Raw genomic sequence first — 23,782 nt, 5'->3', positions numbered from 1 at the left:
TTGCTGTGCTGGTACTGCGAACGGCTGAAAGCAAGGGGAAACTACAGCCGTAATTTTCCCCGAGGGCATGCAGCTTTACTGTATGGTTAATGATGATGGAGTCCTCTTGGGTAAAATATTCCGGAGGTAAAATAGTCCCCCATTCGGATCTCCGGGCGGGGACTACTCAAGAGGACGTCGTTATCAGGAGAAAGAAAACGCATTCTACGGATCGGAGCATGGAATGTCAGATCCCTTAATCGGGCAGGAAGGTTAGAAAATTTAAAAAGGGAAATGGATAGGTTAAAGCTAGATATAGTCGGAATTAGTAAAGTCCGTTGGCAGGAGGAACAAGACTTGTGGTCAGGCGAATACAGGATTATAAATACAAATTCAAATAGGGATAATGCAGGAGTAGGTTTAATAATGAATGAAAAATAGGAATGCGAGTAAGCTACTACAAACAGCATAGTGAACGCATTATTATGGCCAAGATAGACACGAGGCCCACGCCTACTACAGTAGTAAAAGTTTACATGCCAACTAGCTCTGCAGATGACGAAGAAATTGAAGAAATGTAAGACGAAATAAAAGAAATTATTCAGATAGTGAAGGGAGGCGAAAATTTAATAGTCATGGGTGTCTGGAATTCGGTAGTAGGAAAAGGGAGAGGAGGAAACGTAGAAGGTGAATATGGATTGGGGGTAAGAAATGAAAGAGGAAGCCGCCTGGTAGAATTTTGCGCAGAGCACAACTTTAATCATAGCTAACACATGGTTCAAGAATCATAAAAGAAGGTTGTGTACATGGAAGAACCCTGGAGATACTGACTGATTTCAGATAGATTATATAATGGTGATACAGAGATTTAGGAACCAGGTTTTAAATTGTAAGACATTTCCAGGGGCAGATGTGGACTCTGAACACAATCTATTGGTTATGAACTGTAGATTAAAACTGAAGAAACTGCAAAAAGGTGGGAATTTAATGAGATGTGACCTGGATAAACTGACTAAACCAGAGGTTGTACAGAGTTTCAGGGAGAGCATAATGGAACAAATGGCAGGAATGGGGGAAAGAAATACAGTAGAAGAAGAATGGGTAGCTTTGAGGGATGAAGTAGTGAAGGCAGCAGAGGATCAAGTAGGTAAAAAGACGAGGGCTAGTAGAAATCCTTGGGTAACAGGAGAAATATTGAATTTAATTGATGAAAGGAGAAAATATAAAAATGCAATAAATGAAGCAGGCAAAAAGGAATACAAACGTCTCAAAAATAAGATCGACAAGAAGTGCAAAATGGCTAAGCAAGGATGGCTAGAGGATAAATGTAAGGATGTAGAGGCTTATCTCACTAGAGGTAAGATAGATACTGCCTACAGGAAAATTAAAGAGACATTTGGAGAAAAGAGAACCACTTGTATGAATATCAAGAGCTCAGATGGAAACCCAGTTCTAAGCAAAGAAGGGAAAGCAGAAAGGTGGAAGGAGTATATAGAGGGTCTATACAAAGGCGATGTACTTGAGGACAATATTATGGAAATGGAAGAGAGTGTAGATCAAGATGAAATGGGAGATATGATACTGCGTGAAGAGTTTGACAGAGCACTGAAAGACCTGAGTCGAAACAAGGTCCCGGGAGTAGACAACATTCCATTAGAACTACTGACGGCCTTGGGAGAGCCAGTCCTGACAAAACTCTACCGTCTGGTGAGCAAGATGTATGAGACAGGCGAAATACCCTCAGACTTCAAGAAGAATATAATAATTCCAATCCCAAAGAAAGCAGGTGTTGACAGATGTGAAAATTACCGAACTATCAGTTTAATAAGTCACGGCTGCAAAATACTAATGCGAATTCTTTACAGACGAATGGAAAAACAAGTAGAAGCCGACCTCGGGGAAGATAAGTTTGGATTCCGTAGACATATTGGAACACGTGAGGCAATACTGACCCTACGACTTATCTTAGAAGCTAGATTAAGGAAAGGCAAACCTACGTTTCTAGCATTTGTAGACTTAGAGAAAGCTTTTGACAATGTTAACTGGAATACTCTCTTTCAAATTCTGAAGATGGTAGGGGTAAAATACAGGGAGCGAAAGGCTATTTACAATTTTTATAGAAACCAGATGTCAGTTATAAGAGTTGATGGGCATGAAAGGGAAGCAGTGCTTGGGAAGGGAATGAGACAGATTTGTAGCCTGTCGCCGATGTTATTCAATCTGTATATTGAGCAAGCAGTGAAGGAAACAAAAGAAAAATTCGGAGTATGTATTAAAATCCATGGAGAAGAAATAAAAACTTTGAGGTTCGCCGATGACATTGTAATTCTGTCAGAGACAGCAAAGGACTTGGAAGAGCAGCTGAACGGAAGTGTCTTGAAAGGAGGGTATAAGATGAATATCAACAAAATCAAAACGAGGATAATGGAATGTAGTCGAATTAAGTCGGGCGATGCTGTGGGAATTAGATTAGGAAATGAGACACTTGAAGTAGTAAAGGAGTTTTGCTATTTGGGGAGCAAAATAACTGATGATGGTCGAAGTAGAGAGGATATAAAATGTAGATTGGCAGTGGCAAGGAAAGCGTTTCTGAAGAAGAAAAATTTGTTAACATCGAGTATAGATTTAAATGTCAGGAAGTCGTTTCTGAAAGTGTTTGTATGGAGTGTGGCAATGTATAGAGGTGAGACGTGGACGATAAATAGTTTAGACAAGAAGAGAATAGAAGCTTTCGAAATGTGGTGCTACAGAAGAATGCTGAACATTAGATGGGTGGTTCACATAACTAATGAGGAGGTGTTGAATAGGATTGGGGAGAAGAGAAGTTTGTGGCACAACTTGACTAGAAGAAGGGATCGGTTGGTAGGACATGTTCTGAGGCATCAAAGGATCACCAATTTAGTATTGGAGGGCACCTTGGAGGGTAAAAATCGTAGAGGGAGACCAAGTGATGAATACACCAAGCAGATTCAGAAGGATGTAGGTTGCAGTAGGTACTGGGAGATGAAGAAACTTGCACAGGATAGAGTAGCATGGAGAGCTGCATCAAACCAGTCTCAGGACTGAAGACCCCAACAGCAACAACAACATTTAGGAATAACACGAAGAAGCGATCAGTAATGGATGAACTAGTAAAATCAGTAGTAGGGAAGACGCACAGGGAACTTAAATTACAGTCTTTGGAATAGTGCAAACGCGAAAATCTTTTGAATAAATTTTGTGTATCGGTATTTGAGGAGGACTGAACAATAGTTCCTCTAGTACCATAGTGCTTCTCGCCTAGGGATGATGAGAATAAGGTATGAAAAAACACTACGAAGCTTACAGCTGCATACGAAGAGGTACTCTCCCCTCCCTAAATACGTGAATAGAATAGAACAGAAAATCTTTAATATAGATACGAACTGTAGATCCAAATCTGACAACTTTCTTAAAACAACACGTTGTAAAATACGAGTATGTACATACGTCTAGACTACCTAAATCAGGATCACTGGACGTGGGTTTGAACCGTTGTCCTCCCGAATACGAGTCCAGTGTGCTAACCATTCGCCACCTCGGTCGGTCAAACCTCACACATACTGGTCGCTTTTATCCACCCTACAAGATTAGCAGTAATGTATAAAACAAATTTGTTTACTACATCATACGAAGAACTATTCGTATTCCATTGATAGAGATATCTGAAACACACCTAGCTTGATAATTTGCGGCTTATTGGTTTCTGCATCAAGTGTCCTTACCTCCAATTGATACGTTTGTTTTTCTGTGTCCTTCCCGAAAGTTTTTGTCATGATTACGAAAACATCTTGTTTAGTTGCGACATGTGGATCGGGATTTGAAAAAAAAATTAATCTATTACTATTACATGCGTGGCGTCTGTTCTTTAGGACACGCCCGAAAAAGCAGGAACTACACTGTCATGATTTCGGGGCTGTGTAAATACATGATGAAAGAGAAATACGGACTTCAACCGCACGAGGACTTTAAATAATTTATTGGCGACAAGTGAAAACCTGTGCCCGTCAGGGATTCGAAGCCGGATTTCCCGCTTTACGCGAGTGGTTGGCTTAATCGCTTCGGCTCTACACGTCCGATCCAAATTCCCAACTTGTCGCGCACTACTGCCGTAGCGTTTTCCTCATTGTTCGCAGCACCTCACATTGTTCCCGCAAGACGATTGGGAATTTGGGTAGGATATGAAGCACGGTTGGATAGCCGAAGTTGTTAAGGTGATCGCTTGCACAAAGTGGGAAAACTCGTTTCGAGTCCCGGTCCATCACAGGTGTTCACTCATCGCCACTGATTTACACTCAAGTGACAAAAGTCATGGGCTAACGATATGCACATATACAGATGGCGGTACTATAACGTACACAAGGCATAAAATGGCAATGCATTAGCGGAGCTGATATTTGTACTCAGGTGATTTGTCTGCACAGTTTTCCGACTTCATTATGGTCGCACGGCTGGAATTAACAGACCCTGAACGCGAAATATAGGGCTATTACAAATGATTGAAGCGATTTCATAAATTCACTGTAGCTCCATTCATTGACATATGGTCACGACACACTACAGATACGTAGAAAAACTCATAAAGTTTTGTTCGGCTGAAGCCGCACTTCAGGTTTCTGCCGCCAGAGCGCTCGAGAGCGCAGTGAGACAAAATGGCGACAGGAGCCGAGAAAGCGTATGTCGTGCTTGAAATGCACTCACATCAGTCAGTCATAACAGTGCAACGACACTTCAGGACGAAGTTCAACAAAGATCCACCAACTGCTAACTCCATTCGGCGATGGTATGCGCAGTTTAAAGCTTCTGGATGCCTCTGTAAGGGGAACTCAACGGGTCGGCCTGCAGTGAGCGAAGAAACGGTTGAACGTGTGCGGGCAAGTTTCACGCGTAGCCCGCGGAAAATTTGCTCATGCCAGAACTGGAGACCGACAGCGCCGACTTCATCTTTCAACAGGATGGTGCTCCACCGCACTTCCATCATGATGTTCGGCATTTCTTAAACAGGAGATTGGAAAACCGATGGATCGGTCGTGGTGGAGATCATGATCAGCAATTGATGTCATGGCCTCCACGCTCTCCCGACTTAACCCCATGCGATTTCTTTCTGTGGGGTTATGTGAAAGATTCAGTGTTTAAACCTCCTCTACCAAGAAACGTGCCAGAACTGCGAGCTCGCATCAACGATGCTTTCGAACTCATTGATGGGGGCATGCTGCGCCGAGTGTGGGAGGAACTTGATTATCGGCTTGATGTTTGCCGAATCACTAAAGGGGCACATATCGAACATTTGTGAATGCCTAAAAAAACTTTTTGCGTTTTTGTATGTGTGTGCAAAGCATTGTGAAAATATCTCAAATAATAAAGTTATTGTAAAGCTGTGAAATCGCTTCAATCATTTGTAATAACCCTGTAGTATTTGGAGCTAGACGCATGAAACATTCCACTTTCGAAATAGTTAGAGAAGTCGTTATTCTGAAATTCACAGTATCAAGAGTGTGTCGAGAATATCAAACTTCGGCCGTTTTCTCACCCCACAGGCAACGCAATGTTAGATGGCCTTCATTTAACGACCGAGAGCAGAGGCGTTTGCATAGAGTTGTCAGTGCTAACAGACGAGCAACCGCAGGAATCAATGTGGGACTTACGACGAACGAATCCGTCACGACAGTGTGGCGAAATTTGGCGTCAGTGGGCTATGGCAGCAGACGACCGGCCCGAGAGCCTTTGCTAACAGCACGATGTCGCCGGCAGCGCTTCTCTTGGGATCATAACCATATCGGTTGGGACCTAAACGACTGGGAAAACCGTGGGCTGATCAGATGAGTCCTGATTTCAGTTGGTAAGAGCTGATGCGAGGATTCGAGTGTGGTGTAGACCCTACGAGACCATGGGCCCTATTTGTCAAAAAGGCACTGTGCATGCTGGTGGTGGCTCCATGATGGTGTGGGCTGTGTTTACATGGATCATTCGCTGGAAATGGCTATGTTCGGCTACTTCGAGACAATTTGCAGCCATTCATGGACTTCATGTCCCCAAACTACTATGAAATTTTTATGGATGACAATGCGCCATGTCGCTGGGCGCCAGTTGTTCGCGATTGGCTTGAAGAACGTTCTGGACAATTCAAGCGAACGATTTGGCCATCCAGATCGTCCGACATGAATCCCGTCGGACATTTATGAGACATAACCGAGAGGTCAGTTCGTGCACAAAATCCTGCACCAGCAACTCTTTCGCTATTATAGACGGCTGTGGAGGCAGCATGGCTCAGTATTTCTGCAAGGGACTTCCAACGACTTGTTGCGTCCATGCCGCGTCGAGATGCTAAACTATGCCGAGCAAAAGGAAGTCCAACACGATATTAGGAGGTACCCCATGACTTATGTCACCACTGTGTATTTCAATGCCGTCACCCTGCTAATGTTGGTATTTCTCTTTCATCACCTCATTTTATTGTTCGGAAGTCCTCAGCTCGTGGTCTTGGGGTAGCGTTCTCGCTTCCTGCGCACGGGGTCCCGGGTTCGATTCCCGGCGGGGTCAGTGATTTTCTCTGCCTCGTGATGACTGGGTGTTGTGTGTCTCTCATCATCATTTCATCATCATTGACTCGCAAGTCGCCGAAGTGGCGTCAATTAAAAAGGACTTGCAATACGGCGGCCGAACTTCCCCGCATGGGGCCTCCCGGTCAACAATGCCATACGATCATTTCATTTATTTCATTGTTGGGAAAATGTAAAATTACCCGACTATTTGTGTTTCCTTTCTAAACTGGTAATAGCAATCACTAGAAATTATTAACTTCCTTTGCAGGCCCTATTAAATTCCTGAAGAGACGACAACGTCATATACGGTGTGTCTTCTCTGCTGAGACTCCCGCAGCTACGCCAGCGCTGCGCAACCGGGCGCTTTGCTTTGTTTACATTGGCGGCACCGCTTGGCTGTTGCAGTACGGGCTGTACGGGTCGTTCATGGGCTGCTTCCTCTACGTGCTGCTGGGCAGCTGCAAGGACGTGCCGATGGGCCCCACGGCCATCATCTCGCTGCTGACGTTCCAGTCGGTGCGTGGCATGGGCCCCGAGCACGCCATCCTGCTCGGCTTCCTCACCGGAGTCGTCCAAGTTGTCATGGGCATTCTGGGACTCGGTAAGCAGGACAGCGGGCGGACGCTGGGACGCTGGGCTCCACTGCAAGCCGTGCGTTTTCATTTCATCTCCTTTTGAAGATCTGTATATGAACTCGACAAGCCTTTATACTATGTATGGTGGAAGGTACAAGGTGCACCAGATTCAACCATCCCTGACCACCACCGCTATTCAATTCCTACGAGAAGAATGACTCTCGGTACTCAGACTAATGTGGTGTAGTCATAAAGCTTTAATTACCATCTCAGAAAAATAAAGTTACGTGATTTTTTTTCTTTTTTTGCGGTACATTAAGTGAGGTTATAGTTGAGATCTAAGTATACCGCTGTAATACTATTAAGACCTGAACCCAGTGACCTTCGCCGTGAACAGGTAGATCAAGTGAATCAGTGATCGAAAGTTACACAACAGATAATTATATAAGACAGCTCAACTTAAACAAGCTGTGACATTGTCGCGCATAAAACAGTCACCCTAATATACAATAAGTTTCCTTTAATTTACGTCTATGGTCACGAACTTTTTGTTAACAGATTACCGGTTTCGGTCTATAATGACCATCATCAGATCTGCAGCAAAAAATGGGAAAAAACATAATATACTCGCAGATTTTCTGCAGCTTAAGAACAATAAATAGACCATAGTGAAAATTACTACTGACAAATATATGCATTTGTGCGCTTTAAGTATGAAGAGGCATACCTGTTGTATAAAAACAAAGTCCTAATCTACTGCACCCATAGTGGCATCGACAAATGTTAAATGCAAAGTCAGTACCAGCATCGTCAAATATCTATACATAACATCATACGCCCAGCCCGGCAGCACTTAACTTCGGTGATCTGACGGGAACCGGTGTTCCACTGCGGCAAGGCCGTTGGCATGTTACCCTTTACCCATAGCATAATCACTGTTAGTTCTCTGATGTACGAATGTCTGTCTAATTATGATTACTTGTGAGGTCGAAGAATCAGTATAGCTTTCTTGGTTCTTGCTGTGAAAGTGTGGGATTGTCCATTGAATTGCCGCTTCCAAAGCTGACATGTGACATAACCAAAACGGAGACAGTTTTTCCCGCTTTGTTTAAAAGTACACCTTACAATTAGTCAACCAGACCAAGGCGTGGACTGTACAATTTTTTCCCGGCAAACTAGCGGCATTGGCATTTTTAGCCTCCTCCCAATGGGGCAAAGCATTTTACGCTAAGGGACCTTGACGACTGGATGCCGGCCATACACACTCATGAGAGGCTGCACAAGAACATAGCGTCTGTGATTTTCAGAAGGTAGTTGGTAACAGGAAATTGGCATCTGGTGCTGTAGTGAATAACGCGAACTGCTTCCAAGTGTATTTATATAATCCAGGAAGATCCATGTTTTTAAATTCCTTAAATATTTCCCTATACCACACCCTGAGGAGAGCGTTTACAAATATTTCAATAGTTCTCTTTTGAAGGCTGAAAATTTTTTTTGCAATATCTGTATTAATTCCGTACACAGTGTATTGTTCTGTATACAGGGCGGAACAAAGTAAACGAATATTTTAAACTACGGTATGATTTGCACTGTTTTATTTATAAAAAACAAGTTTTACGTTAAATATTTATACAGAATTTTTGAAATCTGCATACATTAATTAGGTTCAGAAAATAATGCCATTAAGATGGCGTCCTTCTTGTCAGATGCCAATTTGATGCCTCTCCTTAAGAGTTTGCACAGCTTTCTCTAACATTCATTCGACACAGTTTCAGTTTCTTGACGAATGGAAATTTTAAAGTTACAGCTTGTCTGGGGCTTTGTTCACATGCACCCTTGATTTCAGTCAACGCCATAAAATGTAATCGCCGAATGGTGAAGTGACATCTCCAGGAAACATTTATCGAACCACTTCCATGGATGGTCTCGGGATGTGAGCTGTGGTACCATCCTGTTGAAACCACATTTCCCTCATGTTGACACAATGCCTTAACATTTTCGAATGCAGGAAGTTGTTTAACATTTCGATGTAGTGTGCTGATGTTACAGTAAGTGTGGTCCCTCCCTCTTCAAGAAAACTAGAACCAACAATCGCTCTCTCTTGCAGACACCGCATCAAACTGTTACTTTTGAGATGTAGAGAAGTTTTGGTGTTGTTCACATGGGTTCTCTGAAGGCTAGTGCCGACAGTACTGTACATTAACAGTGCCATCCAGATGGAAATGAGCCTACTGTAGGACGTCTGCTTCTTCTGTAAGGATGGCATCTGTTATGCCACAAAATTCTTTGGGTTGCACTAAATCCCTTTCATTTAGCTGATAAACGAGCATAATTTTGTATTTGTGAAATCTGATGTGATGAAGCGAATGCCGTGAAATATCCAACGCTAAACGCTGTCACATTGCGGATTGTTTCGGACTAGCAAGAAGTATCCTTCTCACTCTGTCTATATTTTCCGGAGTTCGGACTGAATGGGGAAAATCACGAAGTCTTTTTATCATCAAAGATCCAGTATCTACAAACACCCCAACCTATCATATTAGGGTGTTTCGATCTGGGACTGCACCTCGATGTTGAACACTAAAATTTCGACTGAAAGGTACCCGGCGGGTACTAGCAGTTTAAAGAAACACATGTTTGATCCACTCACACTGTAAACACGCACACAGTACTTTGTCAGTATTGCAGCAGTCTCTGAGATTTCTTAACGCATAATACAACGTTTCACCGAGCGAGGTGGCGCAGTGGTTAGACACTGGACTCGCATTCGGAAGGACGACGGTTCAATCCCGCGTCCGGCCATCCTGATTTAGGTTTTCCGTGATTTCCCTAAATCACTCCAGGCAAATGCCGGGATGGTTCCTCTGAAAGGGCACGGCCGACTTCCTTCCCCATCCTTCCCTAATCCGATGAGACCGATGATCACGCTGTCTGGTCTCCTTCCCCAAACCAACCAACCAATACAACGTTTTCAGTAACTATATATTTCTACCATCTTAGATTATCATCCAACAATATACTAACAAATTTGTTCAAGAAGTTTGTTTAGTAAATCATGTCCCTAACTTTGCGTTTATGTTATCACTGATTTTGTTTCTTATGAGCTTGAAATTCATGCATATGGTCCTCCTTTCATTTACAACCAAACAGTTATCCATAAACATTTCCTGGCCTCATCCTTTGTTGCTGTGAGTTTATATTCCATATCTACTTCACTCGATCTGCTAAAAGCACTGCCTCTGTCCTTGGTAAACCATTTGTGAAGACTTATAATCTAGCACGAATACTTGTGATTTAAATCATTTATGAAGACTAATAAAAGCCGAGGACACGAAACAGAACCTTGGGCCACGCGACAGTTAATTTTGAGGGATGTCGAGTAATTTTCTCTGCCCTTGTAAGTGCAACTGGATTATCCCTGGCCAGTGATCAGTAGTGTAGTGACTTTACCGACAGCTGTTTATCTGAAACTGATTTTTTGTTTCATTTATATTCCAATATAACCTAAGTGTATGATAGTGTAATTTCTCTAAACTATGCATACTACGATGGAATCTACGTCTATACCGTGCAAACCCCTGAGATGTGCATGACAGAGGGCATGTCCCATTCTGCCAGTCATTTGGGTTTCTTGCTGTTCCATTCACGCATGGAACGCTGGAAGAAAAATTGTTTGAAGGCGTCTGTGTGTGCAGTCATTATTCTAAATTTATCCTTACGATCCCTATGTGAGCGATACCATGGGATCGTCGTATATCCCTAGAGTCACAATTTAAAGCTAGTTCTTGAAACTTTGTTTATAGATTTTCTCGGGAAAGTTTATGTCTGTCTTCAAGAGCCGTCCAGTTCAGTTCCTTCAGTACCTCTATGACACTCTCCCACGGATTAAACAAACCTCTGGCCGTTCGTGCTGCCCTTCTCTGTACACGTTCAATATCCCCTGTTAGTTCTGTTTGGTACGGGTCCCAAACACTTGAACAATATTTTACGATGGGTTGCACGGGTGATTTGTAAGCAATCTGCTTTGTTGACTGATGACTCTTCCCTAGTATTTTACCAATAAACGGAAGTCTACCACTTGCTTTACCCACGATTGAGCCTATGTGATCATTCCATTTCATATACCTACAAGGTGCTAGACACAGGAAATTGTATGAGTTGACCAATTCTAACGGTGACTCATTGATATTACAGTCTTAGGATACTGTGTTTTTTTCGTTTAAGAAGTGCCCGATTTTACATTTCTGAAAATTTAAAGCAAGTTGCCAATCTTTGCACTACTTTGAAATCTGATCAAGATCTGACTGAATATTTAAGAAGCTTCTTTCAGATAGTAAAGATAACTGCATCAGCTGCAAGAAGCCTGATGTTACTACTAATATTATCTGCAAGGTTATTAATACACAACATGAACAGCAAGGGTCCCAACACACTTCCCTGTAGAACACCCAAAGTTACCTCTACACATGACGGTGGCTCTCCATCCAAGATAACGTGCTGTGTTCTCCCGACCAAAAAGTCTTCAATTCAGTCACACATTTCACATGGTACCCCTACTATCTACTATAGTATAAAGTATAAGCAGAGCGAACTGACCATCTTTCAAACTAGAATCTTTGCATGTTTTTAACGCAGTTTGAAGAAATTGTAGCAGTTAAATATATTCCGACTATTCGACAGTCTTATTTAGTGTCAAAATGTTGCAGGTAACCTGGAAACGTGTCACGTATCAAAACAAGGAAATTGACTGAAAATAATAGTTAAGTTTCTTTTTTATATTTCAATTCATTTATTTCGATACTGAAGGAGGCATCACAGCAACCTTAATTTCAAGTTAGAGATACAGACGCAGATAAAAAGAATGCGCGCGAGGTTTGGGACAGGGAGCGAGGAAACATTCCTTGCCATCGCTTCCTTCCTCTCAACTGTTGCCTGTGGTCAGTGTTATTGGCCGTCTAGAAAACAATGTTTTGTTAGTAGACTTGTGTATCATTGTTTGCCCGATACGACCTCAGAGTTTCGTTCAATCTTACTATTTACAGCTCCACTGCTAAAGGAGAAAATTCTGCTGGAAAATGAATGCGCTCATCACTTCCAGATTAAATGCAAGAACCTAACGAGAAAATCCTACCACTGATCATGAATAAAACGAAACGTGTATCGTAACAAAAAAACAAATATCAGTGATTGCATACACAATGCAAGTTTTGATAAATTGTTGCTTTATCAATTACTGATAACAAACACACAAATGGAGAATTTCGCCGACATTATTTGGGTCGCATCAGTCCACTGACGATACGAACCGATTTAACATATGTACGTAGCACAGACCTCTTCAAGTCAGCCGCAGTTACAAGTTCCACGTAGTTGTATTCATAAAAGTGTCTTTCAGAACAGCGCATACTGCCCTGTCTAGCCCACGTTACCCCACACGCAGTCACACTCCCTTCGCGCGCATTGTTCTCATCTGTGGACAGTGGACAGTTGCAAGAAACCAATTTCCGATTGTAGAACATTTACATTTTTATACGTACTTTTATTTATGGGGTGATAAGTACTGCAAGCACCCGACCAGATGTCAAATTAATGACATTGCGGACAATACAAATAGTAACTCCAGACTTTTCGCAAGTGATGCGGGTATTTATAAATAAGTTCTGTCTGAAAGAAACTGCACAAATATTCAGTCAAATCCTGATTAGTTACCAAGTGGTGCAAAGACTGTCAATTTGCTTTCAATGTTCATAAATGTAAAACTGTGCACTTCGCACGAAGTAAGAACGTAGTATTATTTGACTGTAACATCAATGAGTCACAGTTGGAATCAGCCAACTCATACAATTCCCTGGGAGTAATTCGTAGGGATATGAAATGGAACAATCGTACAGGCTCAGTCATAGGTAAAGCAGGTCGCAGCCTGCGATTCATTGGTAGAATACTACGGAAATGCAATCAGTCTAGAAAGAAGACTGCATAGAAAATACTCGTGCGAGCTAGAATATTGCTCCAGTGTCTGCGACATGTACCAGATAGGACTAGCAGGGAATATTGAACGTGTACAAACAAGGACAGCAAGACTGGTCGCGGGTTTGTTTGACCCATGAGAAAGTGTCACGGAAATGGTGAAAAACTGAACTGGCACTCTCTTCAGTATAGACGTAAACTATCCCGAGAAAGCTCACTTACGAAGTTTCCAGAACCATCTTTAGGTAACGAATCTATACCACAACCCCATAGGGAATGCCAACTCAAGGTAAGACTAATATTACAACACGTACAGAAGCAATTAAACAATCATTCTTTCCACGCTCCATACACGAATGCGAGGGAAATAGCCCTAATAACTGATACACTGGGACATACCCACTGACCTCCACAATTATTTTGCAAGAGTATAGATGTAGATGTAGAAAGTAAGCCAGACATTGTTACTCACGTTATGAATGCCCATTGTTGATTTTCAGGTTTTCTTATCGACTTCATTTCGGGCCCTGTGTCGTCGGGTTTCACGTCAGCGGCTGCACTCATCATTGTGACGTCACAAGTGAAAGATGTCCTGGGCATCTCGGCACAAGGAAACACGTTCGTGGAAATGTGGCAGAGTCTGTTTCAGAACATGTGGAACACTAAGATGTATGACGCTATCATGGGCTTTGTTTGTATCGTTGTGCTGCTCCTGATGAGGGTGAGTTTTTAATTTATAAACATGATTGGTACCGCGTAAAAAGTTCAGTCAACCAGTTGTTATCCAAATTCATAACTGTCTTATTCTTAACCCTATGACGCCTACGGGGGGGGGGGGGGGGGGGGAGGGGTTCCTTGAACCCACAATTTTTTTATGTCTCCTGCTTTTCCCAAGTAACTTTCATACTACATATTCCCTTTGAATTATTGTTTGTTGGCTATTTTATGAAACGTTAGTGTCAATATATTTTACAGAAAATTCCTGCTTTGAAAGAAAAAATGGCTCCAACAAACCCTCACCCTTCCCCCTTAGGCTTCCATGCTATAGAAAATTTCCCTTAGTAAGATTTCGTATTTCTCATCTCTACAACAATGCAAGTTAGTTTCTTGTTGGTTGGTATTCTTGATATTCACAACAATCGGTTTACTTTCAGAGGAAGTGATTGTTGATGTCAGTGAGCTGTTATTTATCTTGTAAACTTGCAGTGAGTTAGTACAGTTCCCAACACGTAGGCCTCCAGTAACTTTGGTGTCCTACACAGCAAAAACGAAACCAAGTAAAAACTTACTGATGTTGTCAACAATGCACCACGATAAAGGCACTGTTGGAGGAGAGAAGAATGAAACCGAGATAAATGCATATTATAATTCCACTAAAGGTGGAATTGATACCATTGATCAAAATGGCACGCATGTACACCTGCAAGAGGGGAACAAAGAGATGGCCTCTATCTGTATTTTACTCTCTCATCGACATTTGTGCTATCAATGCTACCACCATATTCATCCAGCAACATCCAAGATGGAATGAAAAGAAACACAACAAACGGAAACCTTATCTTCTGCAAACTGGGATGGAATTAGTGAAATAGCAGGTGGAAGAAAGAAGTGCCAACGCAAGAGGGTTATCTAACCAAATTGTTCAATCAAGAGTAGTCTATTGTATATGAACACATCTGTATTTTGTATTGTAATATGTCAATTTTTTATTCACTCAATCCAATATAAATAACAATTAACAACATTTATAAACCGATGCCTTAGTAAAAATACATACACCATTTTGAAAGTTGTAATTATTCGTCAGTAAACTTATTTAATACCTGTTGGCTCGCGGATTCCCCCCCTTAGGCATCCAAGTTAGAAAAAAAGGCTTCGGCGTCCTAGGGTTAAATCGCATTATTCACAGCGAGAGCAGATTCAGAAGCGAGTTAGATACCTACGACTCTACTCAACGCTGTATCCCTTTTCATCTTTGTTCACTGAAACTGATGTTTATCTTTAAAAAGGGCGCGGTGGCTACATATTCAGAAGAAGATAGCGGAAATTATATCGCCTGTTGGCGAAAACATCATTTGCTGTTGTGAAAACTGTTTTCAATAACCCTTCCTATCGTGTATGTAGCACGGTGGGAAAGGACTTAGGGCATGTCATCCTACACCCATTTATTAAGCAATGTTACTAATTTACGAATAAAGTCTGCTTATTTCAACCAGGATGACAAAAAGGACTCATAAATATGAATGCAATAGGGCCTGCTCAGAATGTAATATTACGCAAAGAATTACATCTAAAATGCAACAGTACTGCACTGCCGGACTGATGGACCCTGTAGTTTTGTTCCTTTATATCACAAACCAACCAACTGCACGGCATAACCGTAAAACACGAGAAAGTGGCTCTGAATAATCTTTCACGTTACTTGGGTACTCTCGTGTTAAATATGACTTTAAACTATAGGTTTGCTGCACAGGCTTTTTGGCATTCAGTATTGCCTTGGTGCACGCTGGAACGACTGCTTCACCCGTATGAATCACTACGGGTGACAGCGGAGGCATCCTAATGTAGTAGTTAGTATTAATTAATTTTTTTACTATTTAGTCCGCATATCGCACATTTTATCATTTACTTGGCATAATAATTCAATGGAAAATTCACGTTGTCTGTACCGGTATCGGATTCTGACACATATTGTCTTTAAACCCAGATAGAAAGCAATTTAATGGAAAATTTTATACAAATAATTAGCTCAAGAAGTCACAAAATCGTTACTAGTATAGGCAGAAATTATTTAGAAAATAATGGTTTGATCAAACAAAAATTTTTCACAGGAGCAACCGGCAAAATGTTGACTAGAATCGATTTTTTTTCATGTCATTCATTATTTTCGTTGTATCCACCAAATATTAGATATAATGAAATATACGACTTCGTGATAAAAATTGTAGTAAAAGATTTGAGTATCTTCTTGAACATAATTTGTTCAGTCCTCAGGAACCAACCAGGGATCAAACAATTTTTTCTGTTCAGTGTTAAGCCAGAGTTTAAAATTAACACCATCCTTGCTGTCCTTAGGATAAGACGCAGATACATGCTGTTGCCCAGTCAACGAAGACCACCAACGGTCGAATAGTGGAAAATGATTGAGCAGTCGCAGATTTTTGTACGGTGGTACATTATAAGTTTTTCATAAATATCTCGAAAACGCCGGCTTGTAGTGAAAACGTTTTCTAGTACAAAATTAAACTATATTAAATTTCCTACATAAAAGGACATATTCATTTTATCTCTAGGAGTAATAGTTTGCAATTTCAGGGGAAGGAAAAATCGCCCATGATTAAAAATAAGGTTTCAATGGTATATAATTAATTTTTATTATTAAATGAAGTTAATGAGAACGAATATTAAGTGCGTGTACCACACCTAAGTGCAGCAGAACAGTATTAAGAAATAAGTTATGTTCAAGGTGTGTTAAGGGGTAGAAAGGGGGGAGGAAATTTGAGGTAAGAAGCGTGAATGAGGGCAGGTCATGCACTCCCCACCTTAATAGGTCTACAGACTGCGGAGCGAACAGGCGTTTCCCCATTCTCTCTACCGCACTACGCAACAAAAAACAACTACGGGGTGTTTCACGAAGTTATACGGACCCTTCCCGAGCGCGCCTGGTCACTGATGATGCAGTGTGCAACCATTCCTGGGGTGCTGTTTATTTCCTCCATAGTATGTTAACAATAAATTGAGATGCCAATAATACTAACGCAAGAAAAGCCTACGGACAGATTCTATGTTTATCTGTGCATGCTGCTCTACACTGATAGAGGGGATATAGTACCTTAGTCATATTGTATGGCAGTTGTAGCATTCTTCTGGACCAAGGTGACTTCCCCCATCACTATACTTTCCCAGAATTTCCTGTCCAGTTCTCATCGGGAATTAGACAAAATAACTTCACTGAGTACGTGTTGCTACAGTGGAGTTATTTTCAGAACTAATTTGCAGTCTTTTAGTGAGCTTTTCTGTAAAATATACTCCTACAACCAATCACTGAGAAGTTGTTAATTTGTAAGTGCAGTGCTCTCAGTGACCTACTTACTGTTGGCATTTATATTTACAGCTATATTCCACAAACCACTGTGAAGTGCATAGCAGAGGGTAGAGCTATGTAACCATTAGTAGTCACTTGGTAGTGAATTAATGAGTGACCACAAAGGTACTGTACTACTCTCACCATTAACTGTGTTGTTACTAGACTGTACAAATCTCTCTCATTCAGGAAATACTGGTACTTGTATTGTGAGCTGCTCTGAAAGGAACACCTTACCACCTGTCTACAGTATTATAGTATAACTTGCAGGTAGATGTCAATATGTCTGATGGAACCAGACTGATTATGTTCAAGTCTAGAACAGTAATATGATATAATGAATTTCTTGACTTACACTGAAATATCTGAAGTTCCATAACTCATAGGTAACCTACTTGTGTTGCAATGGGATACTATTTAAATTCTGGACCTCTTCAGATGTTAAGAGACTAGGGCAGGGATAATACATTTGATATCACTCATGCTGTGAGAAACGTTCCAGCCATTGATAGTGGAGAAAATGAAATCACCATTGTCGAATATGTATTAACAGCGTGTTACTCTTGTGATAGTCTCATCAGTGTATTAGGCAGCTGATAGCTCCAGCCATTGAACTTTCTTATATAGCAACTCACTAAATAACTGCGAATGAATACTCAATAAACTGAAAATTACTCCATTATACAAACAGGATCTCAGTTAACTTCTTTTTCCCACTATTTTAAGAGAAGTAGACAGGAAGTGGTGGGGAGATATAGTCTGACTGCAAGCTGAAAACCAAGCAGCACTCATGGTGGAGGAAATTGCATATCCCAGAAGAATTGCACAGCTGCCATACACAATGGCTTAGATTCAATTTCCCCTCTAGAACTGCAGAACAGAGGCAGAGATTTGTGTTGATTCTCCTCATAAGTGTATCTTGCATCAGTGTTACTAATAATTCATACATTTATACCATGTAGTGTTAATGCATTTTGTGGAAAATAAACACTCCCAGGCACATCTATACACTGTGTTGCCTGTGAGTCTAAGTCCACATTGTGGAATACTCAGTATGACTCCATGACGTAGTGCGGTAGAGAGAATGGGGAATTGCCTTCTCACTCTTCAACTTGCAGACCTATAAAGGAGGGAAGTGAATGACACAATCTGTTGACCTACCTTCCCTCATGCTTCTCACCTCATCTCCCCACCCCCTTTCCTCTCTGTTACAACCCTAGAGCACAATTTATTACTTAACATTGTTCTCCTGCACTTAGCTGCAGTACACATGCTTAACATTTTTTCTCAACCCACTTCATTTATCAATAAGCATTAATTGTGTACCATTAAAACACTATTTTTGATAACCTATGATTTTTCCATCCCCCACAATGCAGAAACTATCACTTCTAAAGAAAAAATGAATGTGACCTTTCTTGTAGGGAATTTAATGTAGTTTAATTTTGTGCTGGAAAACATACCACTGAAAAGATGAGTGAAATAAGTGTTCACGACAGTAGTGTTGCGAAACAGCTGAAATTGTTAAAATTGTACAAAGCTACAGGGGCCAATGGGAGTCCCTATCAGATTCTATACTGAATTTGTGGCTGATTTAGCCCGTCTTATAACTATAATCTATCATAGATCCCTCCAACAAAAAACCATGCTCAGTACTTGGAAGAAGGTGAAGGTCACACCCGTTAACAGGGATGGTAGAAGAAGTGATCGAGAAAACTGTCATCCAATACCCTTGGTATCAATTTATTGTAAATTCTTAGAATATGTTTTGAGATCAAACATAATGAGGTATCTTGAACATAATGACCTCCATGCCAACCAGGATGGATTCCAAAATCGTTGACCACGCAAAACCCAATTCGCATATTTCTCACATGACATACTGAAAGCAAGATAAAGGCAGTCAGATAGATGCTGTACCAGTATAACTCAGTTTCCACTGTGCTGTTGTCAAACATTTGATCATCTGGGATATCAGGTGAAATTTGTGACTGGACTGAGGATTTTTTGGTAGGGAGGATGCAGAGTAATTGTCAGATACAGAAGTAACTATGGGTGTGCCCCAGGGAAGAGTGTTCGGACCATCGCTGCTCATGTTGTATATTAATGACCTTGTCTACAATGTCAATGGTAATCAGACTTTTTATAGATGATGCGTTTTTGTATAGTGAAGTACGGTCTGAAAGAAACTGCATAAAAATTTCAGTAAGATCTTGATAAGATTTCAAAGTGGTGCAAAGATTGGCAACTTGCTTTAAATATTCAGAAATGTAAAACTGTGCACTTTGCAAAATGAGAAAACATAATACCCTTTGACTATAATATTAATGAGTCATAGCTGGAATTGGCCAACTCCTACAAATACTTTTGTGTAACACTTTGTATGGATATGAAATGGAATGATCACATAGACTCAGTCATGAGTAAAGTGGGTGGTAGACTTCGGTTTATTAGTAGAATACTGGGAAAATGCAATCAGTCTACAAAGGAGATTGCTTGAAAATTATTTGTGCAATCCGTTCTGGAATACTGCTCAAGTGTGTGAGACCCACACCAAATAGGACTAACAGACGATATTGAATCTATACAGAGAAGAGCAGACAAATGGACATGGGTTTGTTTTATGCATGACAGGATGTCACAGAGATGCTGAAGAACCAGTTTGAAATGATGATTCCAGGAATATACTACAACCCACTACTCATTTCTCACATAGGTACTGTGAGGAGAAGATTAGATTTATTACAGTATGCACAAAGGCAATTAAACAGTCATTCTTCTCACACTCAATTTGTAAATGGAATAGAAAGAAATCCTAATAACTATGCACAGTATAGATGAAGATGAAATTATTGTTTCTGCAAAATCCTCATGGTCACTGATACCAGTTTCAATATGAATATTCCCAAAGAGTTTGCATATACTCTCTTAGGTCCAAGATTGTGAAATATCAAAATATGGAATTACTCATCAACTACTACATAACAGAGGACAATATATAATCCCAAGAGAAAAAAAAGAAATATGTAGTGCTATCACATGGTGATCAGACTACAAAGAGAATTATGAATAGTAACACCGGAACACTTTGAGTAAGGATTTAGAAAGAGCCTGGTAGGCAATACACAAAACTGTATGTTCTTTACAGTTGAGGTTTCCCGTGTTTAAAATTTTATGTTATTGCCTGGCTTTACTCTGTGATTTCAGCTGATCTGATAACACATTATTATCAATACCTTTATTAACGTGAAAATAGCCTGTAGGCTTCAGGTTTGGCTAGCACATTTGTATTTATTATCACAACTAACTACTATTGCCCTTTTTTTTTTTTTTACTTTCTCATTAAGTTCAAAAATCAATCTGTGTTGTTAATTTACAGTTTCACAATTCATGAAAGAATGTGATGAACTTTACTCAGGTGATTTTCTTGTTTTGCAGTTATTAGCAAACATCAAAGTAGGACCAAAGGAAGACGAGCATAAGGAAACAATCCACAAAGTGGTGAACAAATTTTTGTGGCTTATTGCAACCTCAAGAAATGCCATCCTAGTAATAGTATGTGGAATTATAGGGTATCAGCTTTCATTACTGGATGAAGTACCTGTTAATCTGATTGGTATGTACAGCAGACGGAATTTACCATAAATATAATGTTTGACCTCTTCTTTACTATTATATAGATAAAACTTGTGGCTATCACTGATCATTGAATGAATTATTCATTTTAATTTTTATAGGTTACATACCAGCAGGTCTTCCAGCATTCCAGTTACCACCATTCAGTGTGACTATAGATTCTGGAAATTCAACGGTTTCATATTCATTTCTCGACATGTGCTCAAATCTTGGATCTGGAATATTTGTTCTACCTCTGGTTGCACTATTAGAGAACATTGCCGTTTGCAAGGCATTTTGTAAGTGATTATCTTGATAGTAAAATTACAACTGAAGTTTATCCACCACTGGATAAATAATAAAAGGAAATAATGTATTTTGTTACATTTTTGCAGTTTTATATTAGACTCTTATTATTTTTTATTTGCTTTTCTGTACAACTAAACCAAGCATTTTGTAAGAGTGGAAACAATATATGATAACAATCAAAGACAGGATAGGATAACATAATTGAAGCTAGCAATGGAAAACAGACAAAGACACAAGCAGAAGAAAAAAACTGTTATTTTTGTGATGATGAGGTTCCTTTCTGCTGTAATGGTCAACAAATCATAGGAAAGATAGGGGTAAAGGAGAGAAATATTCAAGAATGTCATCCAGGGAGACACAAAAGGGTAAAATATTCCTGTTAGATAATCATTTCTTCTAGCTTTTTGAAACCACCATTGTAAATCAAGAGACAAGGAAGTTAACTCTTAAATGATCACTGGTGTAAAGCAATGTTTTATTATTCAGTGCCAAAACTATTTGTATTTACTTCCACATATAACCTTGTAGCTTCCAACACTTTTCACAGGAAGCCACCACATGACAGTATTGTCATTTCGGAAGTTGTTGCCAGCTGTTTGGGACACTGTCTTTAACTAACTTCTGTCAGTTTCTTTTCCACTTCAGGTCTTACCTCTGAGAGGGAGGGTTAACTCCAAAAGGAAAGACAAAAGCATAGCGGAACTGTCATTAAAGAAAGTTCATTGACTTGCTGTAAAACTGGCGTAACAGGAAATATTCGAATGTACACCTCAAAAATTTCTGATCAATGGCTTTTCCCCCATACATCGACACTATATGTGACATGATTGCCAGTTCCAGTTCTCACATCACAGATTCTTCACATGCCTGCATTTCCACAATCCTATGAAACAGTATCACAGTGGCAAGACAATCACATTGCACTTTTAGGTATTAATATTAAAGTTGTCTTCAAATTACACTGTTACTGGATACGATTAGTTACATGAAGACTGATTATAATGCACAGAAATGTTTGTAGTTGTTACTCAGCAATTAACATGTTACAACCAGACTGTAATCTAGAAGTACTGCATGATCTATGTTTGGGAATGAACTGAACTTCTCCCATAGAGAGTTGTAGAGATACAACATACAAGCTGACATGATCTTTACGCAGGTATGTTAAACATAATGATTTTGAGACATCAGCATGTAGACTGAAGATTTTGGGGGTGGAGTTGGCCTTATAAAGACTAGCATATGAACATTTTAGCATTTTGGAAATGACATTTTAGTTTGAAAAATGGCTGTATTAGATTTTCTATATTATGACAATAATTTGGTTTAAAAGATATGTGTAAAAATTCATGGAACCATTTCATATGCCTGCATTGTGAATAATCCATTTACTGGTTCAGGCTCAATCTTTATGATTATTTATGAAAATATACACAAGTTCTTAATTACTGTACTAGCTTAATTATTTAGTGAAAGGGGCAGGGTGGGGGTCATTCAGTTAATAAAATTTATGGCAACCAGCAGGTCTTCCAGCATTCCAGTTACCACCATTCAGTGTGACCATAGAATCTGGAAATTCAACGGTTTCATATTCATTTCTCGACATGTGTTCAAATCTTGGATCTGGAATATTTGTTTGACCTCTGGTTGCACTATTAGAGAACATTGCAGTTTGCAAGGCATTTTGTAAGTAATTATCTTGATAGTAAAATTACAACTGAAGTTTATCCACCATTGGATAAATAATAAAACCTGTACAGAAACCAGAAGGCAGTTATAAGAGCTGAGGGATTTGAAAGTGACGTGTTGTAAGAAAAGAGAGTGAGACAGGGTTGTAGCCTATCCCAAATGTTAGTCAATCTGTACACTGAGCAGTGTCAGGTTTGCTGATAGTTTTGTAATTCTGTCATCAGAGATAGCAAAGAACTTGAGGAGCAGTTGAGCAAAATTGACAGTTCTTGAAAGGAAGATATAAGGTGAATGTCAACAAAAACAAAAGAAGTATAATGGAATTGAATCAGGCACTGCAGAGGGAATTAGATTAGGAAATAAGACACTAAAAATAGTACACAGATGATGGCCAAGTAGAGGTGATTAAAGTGCAGGCTGGCAGTGGCAAGAAAAGTATTTCTGTAGAAGGGAAATTTGTTAGCATCAGATATAGAGTTAAGTTTCAGGAAGTCTTTTCTGGAGGTATTTTTTTGAAGACTAGCCATGTGTGGAAGTGAAACATGGATAAAAAACACTTTAGACAAGAAGGGAACAGAGGCTTTTGAAATATGGTGCTACAGAAAAATGCTGAAGATTAGATGGGTAGATTGTTATTAAACAAAGAGGTACTGAATAGAATTGGAGGGACAAGAAATTTGTGGCACAACTTAGCTAAAAGAAGGGATCAGTTGAGGGTGTACATTCTGAGACATCAAGAGATCACCAATTTAATGTTAGAGCGAAATTGGGGTGGTGGGGGGCAGCTAAAACTTTTAGAGGGAGACCAAGAGACGAATACAGTAATCAGATTCAGAATGATGTTGGTTGAAGTAGTTATTTGGAGGTGAAGAGGCTTCAACAGGATAGAGTAGCATGTAGAGCTGCATCAAACCAGTCTTTGGACTGAAGAACACAACAACAACTGTAAGTTACACTTTTTCCGAAATTCTTTTCTTGCTAATGCCAATCTGTGTTTTATCCCC

The 23,782-nt window shown here is 40.1% G+C and overlaps 1 protein-coding gene across 1 annotated transcript in view; it reads left to right on the top strand.

Moving 5' to 3' along the window:
- Positions 1 to 23,782, top strand: part of LOC126162759 (sodium-independent sulfate anion transporter-like) — a 174,580-nt gene that overhangs the window by 118,751 nt on the left and 32,047 nt on the right. The window contains exons 4-7 of the mRNA XM_049919447.1: positions 6,945 to 7,140; positions 13,582 to 13,802; positions 20,604 to 20,781; positions 20,903 to 21,079. Coding sequence (XP_049775404.1) covers positions 6,945 to 7,140; positions 13,582 to 13,802; positions 20,604 to 20,781; positions 20,903 to 21,079 — 772 coding nt within the window. The remainder of the gene's footprint in view (positions 1 to 6,944; positions 7,141 to 13,581; positions 13,803 to 20,603; positions 20,782 to 20,902; positions 21,080 to 23,782) is intronic.

Source organism: Schistocerca cancellata, chromosome 2 (assembly GCF_023864275.1).
Source record: "Schistocerca cancellata isolate TAMUIC-IGC-003103 chromosome 2, iqSchCanc2.1, whole genome shotgun sequence".
Taxonomy (NCBI): domain Eukaryota; kingdom Metazoa; phylum Arthropoda; class Insecta; order Orthoptera; family Acrididae; genus Schistocerca; species Schistocerca cancellata.
Note: the sequence above shows the minus strand (reverse complement) of the source record. Positions and strands in the feature narration are given on the sequence as shown.